The sequence below is a fragment of the Thunnus thynnus genome, chromosome 19 (assembly GCF_963924715.1).
Source record: "Thunnus thynnus chromosome 19, fThuThy2.1, whole genome shotgun sequence".
NCBI classification, from domain to species: domain Eukaryota; kingdom Metazoa; phylum Chordata; class Actinopteri; order Scombriformes; family Scombridae; genus Thunnus; species Thunnus thynnus.
The window spans coordinates 20,394,103-20,408,881 of NC_089535.1; the positions used below are offsets into that span (position 1 = coordinate 20,394,103).

Consider the following 14,779-nt stretch of genomic DNA (forward strand, 5'->3'; position numbering starts at 1 on the left):
TACCTTGCCAAGTATTCCCCTGAGCTGCCGTTGCTCTGCTGTATATCCATACAGTTGGTAGTCCCAGGTATGAGTGCCAGGGCAGGATTCTCTTGGGCTGCACTGCCCACTGCCCGAGCCACCAGCTCCAATGAGTCGTGGACGTAATGATCCAGAGAAGGGGACCCCATGACCCCATGGGCCAGTAGCCCCAGGGGCAATCCCTCTGTTCTCAGCTCAGCCACATTCTGGCTGTCCCCCAACACCCAGTGAAATTCTGGTAGCATCATCCGAGTGGCCAGTGTCCACAGACGGCGCACCTCACGGATGTCGCACCCAAATGTCACCACTCCTGTTGTTGATGAAGGTTCTCTCAGGGCCTCTAATTGCCGCATAAGCGCTTGCTGCTGGTCTGTTTTAGAGGAGGAAGCAGATGACGAAGCAGGAGATAAGGCAGCAGAGGAAAAATAGGGTAAAGACAGTGATGATGATGACGCCTCTGCTCCTGTTGTGACACCTGATGCCACTCCTGAGGATGATAATGAAGATGAGGACAGTGACGAAGTTGAATTGGTAGTTGTTAGGTTGACAAGAGTGCCCAGGTGGAAGCGGGTGTTGTTCTTGATGAGGAGAAGAAAGTCACTAACATCCCAATCCTGGCAGAGCAGAACACTAATGTCCCACCAGCCATTCATCATCAGCAGGGAGTAGAGAAGACGGGATGGTGGTGCCTCCATGCTCCGCATCGCCATTTGGAAGTGGAGAGGATTCTGCAAGAAGAATGTAAGGGTGAATTGGTGTAATGGGAAATAAAAGAGGTAAGTGGTTGTGGTAGGTTTATACAGAGGAAAATAAAAAAGAGGGTGAAGGTGGAAGACAGAGACACAGAGAAAGAAGAGAAAGGTGCAGGGGAGGTAAAAGGTGCGTTTGAAGAAAGAAGAAAGGAAAGTGTACAGGGGGAGAGAGTGAGGAAGATTTAAGAGATTGAAAAATGGATGGAAGAGATATGAGGAAAGAGCCCAGGGAATGGGATTAGAGAGGATGGGATAGAAAAGAAGGACAGTTAAATAGACAGGAGAAAATGGAGGTAATAAAAATGTAAGGGTGGTGATGGGGCAGAGAAAGGGTTGGTGGGGGTCAGTTTGATTTCATAGAGGGCAGAAAGATCGAAGAAAAACAGAGGGTGGTTTTTCCAATGAGGGGCGGGTTGGAACAAACAAGAGAAGAAGAAATGCAATGGAGAAAGGGTGAAAGACAAAATAAGGGAAGATGGTGGAGAAGGAGGAGATGTGCAACATTCAGGAAGAGGAGAGAAGGTTAGAGAGCAACAAGAATAGGAAGATGAAGCATCGGAAAGGTGAAACAGAAGTAGTAGAGCGGAAGAATAGAGAACAGAAGAAAGAAGGAAGGAAAGAAAGACAGAAAGGTTATAACCCCAACAGTAGAATTACTTTCTGTCTTAGAATTCAATTTGTTCCTTGAGAACAAACACAGTCTGCTGGATATAATGGATTTCAGAGTCCACTTACCTGCTCCCATGAATATCATTATTCACATCACAAGAAATACATCTATTTTTATGTATATTCCCTTTGTAGTTTTTAGCAATACTTAAGACCTAAAGAGACACAACTGGGGCTCATTTCAATAAGTTCTTTCACATATTTGATCCACTCCACATAATTTAATTCACACCTGTGAATCAGTTGATTGATGAGGCCTGCAGATCTATGGGTAGAGCACACCACTGGACCATGAATGCTAAAAGTGTGTGGTCTCACTGTAAGGTGCTGTGATGAAAACCATCCACTAAATGGCTAAGTGCCCAAGAAAGATAGTAAAATGAGAGGCTTGATTAATATGCTCTTTTCTGAAAAATCCTTATTTCATTTCAGCAACAGCTTCACCAAAGATAAAGACAGAACAAATATCATTTGTTACACAGAAAATGGGCAATAAATTCAGTTAAAGGACTGTAGTGGGGGTTTTACATTGACAATTGCAAACATAACAACACAAATGATGATTTTTCAAACTATACTGAACTGATTTATTCCCTACCTTTCAGGCTACAGTTGGTTTCATTTCATTTCAGTATGTCACATTTTAGAGCCTCTAAATTTGCTTGAGATTGCTAATTCACAGTGAAAAATCCATAATCTTTATTTACTCTTTCGGTAACATTTAAGGTTGCAAACAGGGGTCAGTTTCAAAAGTCTCCTTGCTTGATGCATTGACAACTATATTGTCAGGAAATCAACTGACAAATGATCAGCAAAAATTGATATTGTGTAAATATCAATTTTTTAATTTGAAGTTGCCGTTCTGCAGCTGACTCTCAAACCTAAAATTTTGGGGTGTTTTTGAACACACAGAGAGTGAGCAACTTAACACTGCTATAATTACTATGTTTATGTTAGCAATGGATAAAGTGTGTAACATTAACACAATTGCTTGCAACTATGAACCCACAGAGAATAATCACCAAACTCTGCAGTTTCCATCATTCTATAGATCTTTTTTAGCGTCATTCAGCTCATTCTGACTTTTCTCATCAGCTTTGCTTCCATATACAGCAGGAGGTTTGTATTGAAAACCTCCAATAAAGACACTGTACACTACCTTCACAGCACCAAATGAAAGACAGGACAAAATTAGTGATTCACTGGTGAACATAGTGGAGCTTTAAGCTGCTAAAGAGTTACATACATCCTATAGGGTTTCATAGTGACTGGAGCTAAAATGGGAGTGCATGCATAAGATGTACATTAGCCAGGTGGCCAGAAACTCAATTTGAAATAATAAATAAGCAACTGTTTGCTAACATGTTCATGGTAAGGTGATAACATGCCAATATATGTCATGTTTACAGCTCGTTTCTGCTTCCCTCAAGTGGACGAAACTTTTTTTTAGTGACATATATAAATAAATATGAATAAATGTTCTCTGCCATTGGTTACGTATCTCAACTATTTGTCAAGCACTCATAGCTACACTGAAATGAGCTGACACCTAAGGCTGCAACTAAGGATTATTTTCATTATTGACTAATGTTGTGATTATTTTCTCAATTAATCGATTAATCTTTTTGTCTATACAATGTCAGACAGAAAATAGTGAAAAATGCCTGTTACAACTTCTTAGAGACCAGGGTGACAACCTCAAATGTCTTGTTTTGTCTGATCAACAGAAAAAACCCCATTAATCTTAAGACGTATGGTATTAGCGAAAATGGTTGCTAGTAGTGTAAAATATCATGCTAAAATAGGCAACTCCCCCAGTGGCCCTATGATCAGATCAGTGCAAACCATACTCTCTACACATACAGTGCACTGCACCCACAGGATTATAGCAAGCTAGGAGATCAGAGCAGATAGGTTTCAAAGTTGACACAGTCATCCCTCTAATACTTTCGATAAAATTAAATAGGCCAGATCAGGCTGCATGAGCTGCCAGATCTGCCTTAGTGTACCTTGGCACACTGTACCCAACGCACAACATACCAGTCACCCAGGCAATCAATCTGTCATGCACTTGCTTGCTTGCATGCACTCACACATACACTCAGAACTACACACTTAGAGGGCCTTCAGCAACTGTTTAATTGACTTTACAACTTTTACACAAGCTTTGCACTAAAAGTCCATTAGAGCCATCTATTGGTTAATTTCATTTATCTCATTAATCACTCTACCCGGTAGGCATACAAATTAGACAGCCGTTATTCATCTGCTTATTGCATATACAGGGATGGATTATTGCTCTCACAAAAGCACCAACAAAAGCAATACAACATGTTTTATTTCAGATTTAGAAGTACTTTTTCAGGGAAAGGAATGTTAATGCAGTCCATAGGGTATCAGACTTTCACCTCTTCACACCCCTCTCGAGGATTGGAGGATTTATTCTCAGCTGCAGCCCCTCTGCACTGTGATTGCCATAAATCTGTTACTCTCTCTTTGTTCCTCATGTAAATAAAGAGGAAAAATTTTGCTAGGAAGTGCCGCTGCCTGTTCTCTTACATAAATACAGACATCCACTGCTTTCGATGCACCGGGAAATCCCTGCTCTGTTGTCACTGTGCTCTCTTTCATCACTTTTCACAGCCAAAATACATTTGCTGTGAGTTTTTATGCGTAGAAAATTGCAACCCTTGCTCTATGGCAAAAGTGCTGGGACTGGCAGAATCATGAGCCAGTGGACAAATCAAATAAACTGGTAATGACTTGGTTATTGATCTGTCCTTGATTAGATGATTCAGTGTGGAAAGTGTGAAAACTGATTAAAATGTGTTTTTTTTTTTTTTTAACAAGATTACAGAAGTTTTCTTTAATACACATATAGACAACAAAAACAAACCCTAACTCCATGTATACCTACCCCTAGCTCTTAGCCTTTCATCCTACTGGCCTCTTTATGTCAGTGCCAGTGTTATTTATGAAGGGACAATGAAACTCCACAACCCCCCCCACACACACACCCCTCCCTCCCACACACACACACACACACACATACAGGCCTATCATTCATCTGTTATCCCTGGATAGGTGCTGATGACATAATTACTCCAATATCCTAATCAGCAGAATCTACAAATTAATTTACTAGTATGTAATTGAAAATTACATAAAATTCAGGCTTGCTATGTGTACCTGTGCCAAGCGTGTCTTTTCTTAAATCTTATTTGTACAAATGTTCCTGACAAAAACATCTTTGAGTGATTACTATCATCCTTCATTCCCAGAGCCCCCTGCCCATGGCCTAAACATGTCGTGTGGTATGAAGAATAAAATGGAAAATCGGTGTAAACTGTTGAAAAACATACAGAGGCTGGACAAAATGATCATGAAATGGGACTTAAATGATTATTGAAAATACTTGGTTATGTTAAAATAATTGGTTACTTGGTTGGTTATGTTACTGTAAGTTGCTGCATGCCATGTAGAAATGTTCGTCAAGACTTCTTACAGTATGTCGTATGTAGTAGTAAGTCATGACTGGTGGTTCGTTTAAACATGTGATCGATATTTATCTTCATCAGTGCTGCTGTTGTGATGATTGATCCTCAGACTGTTTTGGGTTATTAGTAATTTGGTGCTCTGTCATTTCATGATGCATTGACAGCTCTGCTTAGTGGCATTCAGTATGACCCAAATGTGAGGTAGCGTATATGACTGCTGATGAACTATTTATACTTTGTCTACTCATTTCTATAAAAGTTGAGAAACAAATGGCTTCCTTCTGTGTCTGTGTACATAAACACAAACTATTCCTGTTTGTATAAATATCCAATATGTGAGAGTTGTCAAGTATGGTGAAACTTTCTTAGAATTCATATTTACACTATTAGTTACACCAAGCAGGTGTATAGTTTTCAGTGACACCTGTGCAAACTCATGCAGTCCAATACAACACCACTAACTACAGCCTCAAACATTACCACAGTTTAGTCAACACCTGTCTGATACTGTCTATAAAACATGAACATTATATGGTTTGCAAAGGATTTATTGTATGATTTTTGTACATCACTTTACATTATACAGGTGTACCTAATAAACTTGTAACTTTGTGCATATCCCTGCCTCTATCTATAATTAACATAGCACATTAACATGCTCATCTTCTAGTTCTGTACATATGCCTGGTGACATAAAGCAACACATTTTAATACAAAGAGTGGTATATTTGCACTCACATAATCGGATTAGGTAGCAATAGATATTTGCATATATGCTTCAAGCTGACAGTGAAGATGCTGTATCTTAATTTTACACAAGCTCTAGTGTTGTGGGATATATGTCCCCTCCAAAACTTGGACCTCATGGTGCTGAGACACTGGTCTTTCCCGGGGAGTTTCCTTTTCTCAGGTGTTTGTCTCTTACATGTATTTGCTATATTCTCAACCCTTTGCTGCTTCCAAAATTCATTACCACCGGCTCCCAAGCCACATTTTCCCTCTGCTCTGATGTCACTTTATCCATGACTTCATATTCTCATGCAACCTCATCATTTTGACATGTACATAACAAAATGTGAGGGTCGCTTGCTGATTCATTATGTTATGCAATCCTTAACAGTGAACTCTGTTTAACCTTAACTCTAAACTTTGGTAGGAAAAAAATAAGGCAAAGGTCGAGCAAAGTCACCAAATAAACACTAATGACATCCTCTCATAAGACATTCGAAACGTTTCCAGATTTTGAAAACTCTGTTTCTGAGAAATAGCTGTCAGCCTTCAGTTGGGATTTACTAGCGAAACTAGACTGAGTCAGAGGGGAGTTAAGCCATTTCTCAAGTCACACACAAGCACTCCACAATCTGTTTGTTTGCCTGCTTATTTCCTAGTCAATTTGTCTACCTTTTCACCCCTTATCTATCCACCATCCCATCCATCCATCAATCAGTCCATCTTTGTCTGATGGTCTGTCCTACCTGTTATTTCATTTTTAAGAAGCTGTTTGGACTTTAAACACCTGCTGACTCCTTACAGTGAAATGCTTCCTTGTGCACAGAGCAGTAAATTAGATATTACCCTGGAAGCACGCACACACACACACACACACACACACACACACACACACACACACACACACACACACACACACACACACACACACACACACACACACACACACACACACTCATGTGTTTTCATCACTTTAGAGGACATTACATTGACTTACATTAATTTCCTGGAGACTTATCCTAACCTTAACCATAACCATCACGTGCCTAACTCTTACCCTTACCTTAACCTCAACATAACTCCAAACTTACCTTAAAGGGGGACCTATTATGCTCATTTCCATCTCTATATTTTTACTCTGGGACTCCACTACAGTGGCTTTGCATGATTCAAAGTTCAGAAAACTTATCTTATACTGGCCCTTTATGAAGACCCTCAGTTCAGTCTCTTAACAGGTAGCTTTAGCTCGTGTCTCTTTAAGGCCCCCCTCCCAATGAGCCCACTCTGTTCTGATTGGCCAGCTTTCCAGAATCCTGCCGTGTGTAGCCCTATCAGAGCCATGATAAGTTACCACTAATGCAAACCCAACATTTCCTGCTTTACTGCTTCATATCAAAAGCTTTTAAATGTGAAGAATTTGTAGGAAATTAAACCTGTTCCTCACCGAAATAGCAGAGCTTCATTAGTGGTGCTAAAAACTGGTTAACACAACAAGATATGGAGATATTTGGAGCTTTTTGATCAGCCACAGTGATGATGATGTTTGATGAAGAGCTGCAGATGACCAGCACACCTCCAACAGCTTATTTTACTTTGCCATGCTGTGGTATGGAAAAACACTCACAGCGTGCCATCTCGACTTGAGTCATGGCTCAGGGTGACGGCCCCCAAAATAATTGAAAAACACTCTAATGTTAGCATTGTGGAGCAGTGAACTCATGCACTGTGTTTGGAGCAGATGACCATATAAAGAAATCTGTCATGAGCTGACGTCGGTTTGGGCTGAAAGTAGAAAAACACATTGGAAACTGAGCATTCAGAGCAGTCTGGAGCCAGTGCTTTTCACTCACAGGGATAACTTCTACAAATGTTTACCTCAGTATTTTGACACTTTGGCCACGTTTAATATGAACATCTGACATTACATACTGAGCATAAGGAAAAGCATAATAGGTCCCCTTTAACTTTAAACCAAGTCTTCACCCTAAAATGAATGATTTATGTTAAGGGGACTTGCTTTTTGTCCCCATAAGGGAGGTGAGTCCCCACAACATGACTGTGTAAACAGATTTACTTCCCCACAACATACCTGGACCACACACACACACACACACACACACACACGCACACACATACACACACACACACAGATTACTATAGCTCAGTAGGTGGCAAGTGTCCCAGAACCCTTCAGCCTAACTAATGGTTCCTATTTGTGTGCTTGTGTGTGTATGTGTGTGTGTGTGTGTGTTTTCCCCTCCTAGGAAAGTTGTGTGTGGAATGTCAAACACACACACACACAGTTAGTCTGGAAACATTGATATGCAATAACTGCCTTGTTAGTGTCACCTAATTAAAGGGGTTTACAGTGCATAGTTACACTGAATCATTTAGTGTTTGTGTCTGTGAGGGACTGTCTGCTTGTAATTGTGAGAGATTTTTACCTGCACACATGCATGCACACCAGTGTTGGGAAGGTTTCTTTTGAAATGTAATAGGTTAAAGATTACTAGTTACCCTGTTAAAAATGTAATTAGTAAAGTAACTATTTTAATTACTTCATCAAAGTAATGTAACTTATTACATTTGATTACATTTTAATTACTTTTCTAACAAATGTTTTAAACTGGACAATAAAGCTGAAAAGTCCAAAAAATTAATTTGAACCAGGCAGTGTAAATCTCACTGTTAACCTCATTTTCAGCACTGAAAGGCATTCTTGTCCGACAACATGGCCACTCACCTTGATGTGGTCGGCTGGTCGCAGGCATGGCAGACTCAGGTTACTTAGAGCAATGCATTGATTTGATTGGCAGACGAGAGGCGGTGCAAATAAAAACAAGTGAACCAATCAAAAACAACATTCAACATTCTGCCAAAAATAAATGGAGCCTGCCTAGACGTGGAGACAGCTCCTTGTAAGCCATCCCACCCTTGATGGTGTTGCACTTAAATTTGTCCCAAATGCTTTGCTGACCCACGTTGTCCAGAAATATGCCAAAAGAAGGCATTCCTGCACGGCGAAAGATGCATAGCAACAGAATGAATATTATATTTTACGTATAAGCTTTTTACCTAAAATAATATATTTGGATGTAACCCCTTTGTAATCACCAACATTTTGATGAGTAACTGTAATTTAAGTACATAATACATACACAGTACATATTTTCTCAGTAAATGTAAAAGATTACAATTACATATATTTTGTGATTTAATTACATAAAACCGTTACATATGACTAGTTACTCCCCAACAAGGATGTACACACAGAAAATGTCCATTCCAGTGATGAATTAAGAATGTTTACACTTTAAACAGATTTTCTATCGCTCTCATATTCCAGGTGAAAATGATACTGATTATCTTCAGTTGGTGCATTTGGCATGAGAGTAGCTTTTCAGCTCATGAAATTTGACTAGGCTCATCTCATCTACTAACAAAAGTCAACGTTGATTTTCAGTAAGCATGAAGAGGATCTTTTCCCAACCCTAACCAAAATAGTTGCAGTTGCTTAACCTTAACCATAAATCCATAAGGGAGACAGATTGGAAAATGCTAGATAGTTATGCAACAGTTATTTTACCACAATCTATTTTGTTGTTTAGGTGTTATATATGGAGTCATGGTTCCTGAAAACACATCATACCTCCTATAATGACGTTTTCCTGCCTAGTGGGTATATTGTTTAGGAAAAGGAACTGTTCACATAGTCTAGCCCAAGCTATAGTGAAGCAATTTATGGAGCAGATGAGGAAGAGCAGGTTTGATCTAAAACCAGAGAAACTCCTGAAATCGCTCAGTGTGGTCAACTCCCTGTGGACTGTTCAATGTGCGTTCACCCCTGGAATATGCCAAATACCAAAAGTGTTATCCAACTTGTCTTTCTTATGGGTGGCTCTGCGTAAATGGCTTCTTCTTGTACAAGCATAATAGAGGTCCAGGATCAAGTCAGAGATTTGACTTTAGATTGATGATGCTGTGTCTTCAAATCCAAAGCCAAGAAATCTTTGGTTAAATTACATTTGGACAGAAAATGTTTCGACCTTTAGTTGGTAATATATTATAAGCAGATGAATCAGATTAAACACATATAGGGCTAGGATTATTTCATTATTGATTCATCTACTGATTAATATCAGTCTATTAAATGCCAAAAATTGTGAATAAATGCCCATGACAACTTCCCAGAGACCAAGGTGACATCTTCAAAGGTCTTATTTTGTTCAACCAATAGTCCGAAACCCAAAGGTAATCAGTTTACAATGATACACAACAAAAGAAACCAGCAAATTCAAATATTTGAGAGGTTGGAACTGGGGGATATTTTAGATTTTTTTCACTCTCTTTGCTTGAAAAATCATTGAAACAATTAATCGATCACCAAAATAGCTGCCAATTATTCTTCTGCTGATCAGCTCATCAATTAATCGACTAATAGTTTCAGCTCTTAACACATGTGTGTGACAACTTTTGATGGAGAGAGAGGTTTTTTATTTTGTTTGTTGAAAGGAAAGGAGTCAGATCAATATTGTAGATGTCAGCACAACCTTGGGTTAGCCTAAATGGACTATTGTGTATATGTGTGTGTGGGTTAATCTAAATTTTCCATGTAGTAAGATGTCAAAATGAAGTATAATTCCAAATGGAGTTGTTATTGTTGTTATTGCACCACAGAAAGTCCAATGAAGAGTTTTATATTTCACATTGACTACACTGTACTGTTCTGCACTCTTTCCATGCTGCTGAACTTCTGATGTATGTATACACAGTGGGATGGCGAATACCAACAAAGCATTTGTTTACTCGTATATACCTCAGGGCATGTGCTGCTGGGTATATATTGCCTTCAATCAAACATTTTATCTGTAACCTTGTGTTTAAAAGGGGAGAGAATGCACTCTCATCCTCCTCTGCCTGGAGACACCCTCTGCATACTGTAGATTTCAGCACCATGGACAGAGTCTGCTTGTGCTCTCTCCATGGTCCTTAACTTTGCGTCAGTTTGAAGCAGCTGCTGCGTTTCTCAGACTTTCCAATTTTATGCTTTGTGTGAAAATCACGAACAACAGCTTGTGTCACAAATTGTTTCTCCACTTGAGCTAAATTTGGGCTATTTAACCTAGACTGGCAAAATCAATGCTGAACAGAAAAGAAGAGTTGGTCATGCATTTGAAAGGTTTTAGGTCAGACAAGCAGGAACAAAATTGCTAATTCCTAATACACACAAAAGAGGAAATGAGGATAAACACTAATAACAAGACAAAGTGTCTCCCCCTTCAGTCTCTGTGTAATATGAGGGCCGCTAATGACACCTGGTGAATTGGGCCTTGGAAATCCACATGAACTCGCTTTACTCACGTCTTTAAACTGTGTTGAATCTGTAAATTTAACTGGTTTGTGTTTATAGGTTGGCCTTTTGATGATCACTTGTCACAGTGTGTGTGTGTGTGTGTGTCTTTTCTTTATCACATCACTGTTACACCTGTGCAGACACGGTCCACTGGAGTGCAGAAATCAACAGTTAACAATAGTTCAGAAATAACTTTTTCTGTACCTCGCTTTGGCGCTTGAACTCCCTCTGCACAACGCTGACGACTGGCACATGAAGCGCAAGCGAGACGAACTCCAACTTGACAAACTCGTCCCTGTTCCGTGGAAAGGAGATCATGGCGGAAACCCCCTGCACGACCACAGTGTGACACACGCTCTCCACGAAGGACAGCGGGTCCTCGTTCTCGGTGCTACCCGCGGAAGCGAAGGAGAACGCGGGCAGCTCGCCGAGTCCGGACCCAACTGCCATGACGAGCTCCAGGGATAAATTGTAGGGCAGCAATCCGGCCCGGTTCAGAGCTTCGACCGCGAGCAGGATCGAGTCTCGGGGTGCCAACACGCGGTTCTCCCTCGAGGTGTTCTCCTCCCGCTGCCGTGCCTGGCTTTTACTCCTGCTCGCACCCCGCTGGCTATTGGCGGTGCCTCTAGTCCTGAGGCTTCCATACCCAGGCGCACCGGCACTTGTTTTAACCTGCTTTTCCAACTCCAGCCGTCGCTCCCCGCTCTCTGTCAGACCTTCCTCGGTGTCCCAGTCCTCAGAACCGCTACCGGCGGTGGCGGAGAGCAAACGAGGCTGAACATGCAGAGCCCCGACCCGAACCGTGTGGCCGATCCGTTTCAGGACCTGGCACGGCTGCGGGTGCGAGTGAGCGCACGGCGGGAGAAAGACGAGAGCGCACAGCAGTAAACATAATGGTGGCGAGACCCCGGTGCCTGCTCGAGCTGAGGGGCCATTCATCATCATCATCACCACCATCTTCATCATCTCCGCTCCACAGCTGCACCGGATGCCCCGTCCAACCACAGAACGGCCGAACACCGGGGCCGCTGCGTTGGTCCCCTTCCTGGCCCCCCGAGTGTGGCCCTGGTGCACCAGTCAGACCAGCTGCAGGCCCCGCTCCAGCTCCGGCTCCGGCTCCAGCTCGCGGCAAAGTTGTGTGTTTCTCCACTGACACAGACAACAGGCTGCTGAGGTGCGCGATTAGGCACGAGCCACGCACAAGCAAAAAATGACCCCCAAAAGTGCTGTTTTTCATCTCAAAAGATTTTCATCATTCAAGCCTTTTGATTACAGGTCGTGGGATCAAACGTTAAAATTTTACACCACATATCCCACTCGCAGAAAAAAAAAATGCAGCAGAGTGTGTAGGCAAGCCAAGAGGAGGAAATGTCGAAAAAAAAAAAAAAACAGGCTAATGCGCATCAAACACATTCCAAAACAGTGAAATCCACCACTGGAAACATCTTATGTCTTGATGGCTTCGAAGGAAAATTATCCCATTATCATCCAGAGCGCAAGAGCCAAGACAACATTACTTCGTCCCGGCACTCAGGTGAAGAAAAAAAATGTTTTTTCCCCCCCCTTGTTAAACACCCGAGTAGAAGCTTTCCAGAGCGCGCGCGCTGCTTGGCTCGAGTCAACCGCTGTACTGACAATTGTGCCGGCGAGACCTCCGGCACGCGAGCGTGGTCTTCTGCGCACGTTCCAATGAGATTTAACCCCGTCTTTACTTTACCTCCACCCCTCACCCGTCAATACTGTCAGGGGGATAAAGGATCGAAATGAGTAAGTTGCGTAACACAAAATAAACAAGGACACAAACAAATACAAAATATAATATATAGATTTATTATAATTCAAATTTAATATTATTTTCAGATTCACGGCAAAGTTTTAACCTAGACTGTATACATTTGCAAGATGTTTAGAATTGCATCTACTCTCTCAACACCATCTGGATAAGATGTGTTCATAATGTGTTCAGCCCCTTATTACTCCCTTTTGTGCAGTAGATTTACTGTTTATGACAGCAATAAGATGTTTACAGCTAAGTTAATAACAAGGTTTTGTTTTGTGAATAGTGTAAGCAGAATCAATCTCACACCTTAAATAATGGTTTTAAACACACTCCTTGATTTTGTTACATCATATCAACCTACTAATGCCATATTTTAGTACACTGTTGATGTTTTAAAGCTCAATACAATTCACAATGTTCTCTCAAAAAGAATCAGCAATGAGCTAGAAGAAACTTTTTTTTTTTATCATTTAGGGGTGCTGATGGTGTCCTTAAAGACTTTTATTCTGCTCATCTATAGGTTTCAAAACATCTTAATCTCTTCTTTTATGCATAATCCAAACATATCAAAAACTTTCCAGTGTGCAACTAATTGATTATAAATTATAGACAAATTTGTGAGAGATTATTGTAGATATGGCTTGCACTGGGTGTGTGTGTGTGTGTGTGTGTGTGTGTGTACATGCAGCCAATTTAGACAAAACTAGACAGTCAACTGCTCTTAATACAATTGTTTTATTTAATCATATCTAAGGACACCCCAATTAGATCATTAACAGCTGCTGAAGGAGCGAATGTTTAACTGATGCTGTGGTAACCCACAGGTCAGAGGTCACCATTGACCCAATCAGCAGCCTCAATTTAAATAGCGACCCAGATTAATGATTGGTTAATGGTCTTATCTAGATTAATGATTGGCTAATGGTCTGGCTTGAAATGAAAGGCACGCCTACCGGGATATTGGACGATCAATGACCCTGATCGATCTGATACAGCATGACCTCAAAGGATGGGACAGGAAGGAGAGGAGGGAGAGAGACGGAGAGAAGAGATTTTGACAGGAGAGGAGGAAGAGGAGGAGGAGGTGAACAATGGGGACAGGAACAGAGGGAGGGGGGAGAGAGAAGCTGAGGTGACAGAGAGGGGAGAGGAGCATAAGATGTAAAGATGGAAGGGGGGGGGGGGGGGGGCTGATGGGAGGAGAAAAAATAGAGATGAGAGTGGGGCAACAGAGAGGAGGAGCAGATGGGGAAAAGGACATAAAAGGAAGAGTGGAGGAACAAGAATAGGTAAATGAAGATAGAATGTGTGGAATGAAGCTGCTTTGGCTACAGCCGCTGGAAAGATTCAATGGTATTACAAATACAAGAGAAAGATATTTTCTTGAAGAAGATGAAACAAAAACAAAAGGAGCAAAACTGAGAAGAAGACTCAAGGTGAGATTAAAGAGTGAATCTTTGAAAGAGCCATTATAGTAGTTGTTGCACCAAAAAGCAATTCCATTTTTTTTTTGCTATTCCATTTTGCACTGTGTTGGAATGGGATATCAGAGAGTCAAATGCTGCATTGGGGCTTTAAACAGGCCTCATACAGTAGTCAGTGTTAATTCTAATTCCAGCTTGTGATGAAAAGACAGTTTAATCACACAAATGTCGAAGATTACCTCTGCCATTTGAACTGAGCTCAGCAGCAGCCTTTAAAATGTATTTTCACCACAATTGTTCTAGCTGTGTCTCAATGGGCTGCTCCATTGTGCTGACACCTCCACCAGAGGAAATACTTTTTAGGGACTGTACAAAAATGTATGGAGGGAATTGGGGAGGGGGTTGTAACTAAGCAAGGAAGGTTCTTTAATTTTTTTCTTACTCCATATTTATATTTTATTTATGCCACCCCTTGTGGTATTTACTATGTAAAAAAGAGAAATAATAATTACATCAAAAAGATGACCTTTGTGTTACAAGGTTGCACTTGGCCA

At 41.0% G+C, this 14,779-nt stretch overlaps 1 protein-coding gene across 1 annotated transcript in view; it reads right to left on the reverse strand.

Moving 5' to 3' along the window:
• The window catches only part of grin3a (glutamate receptor, ionotropic, N-methyl-D-aspartate 3A), a 54,892-nt gene extending 42,117 nt beyond the window's left edge, over positions 1 to 12,775 (reverse strand). Inside the window, exons 1-2 of the mRNA XM_067574801.1 lie at positions 11,226 to 12,775; positions 4 to 749 (exon numbers count right to left, since the gene is read on the reverse strand). Of these exons, the coding sequence (XP_067430902.1) occupies positions 4 to 749; positions 11,226 to 11,987 (1,508 nt within the window). The 5' untranslated portion in view covers positions 11,988 to 12,775. The remainder of the gene's footprint in view (positions 1 to 3; positions 750 to 11,225) is intronic.
• Between the last annotated feature and the right edge of the window lie 2,004 nt (positions 12,776 to 14,779).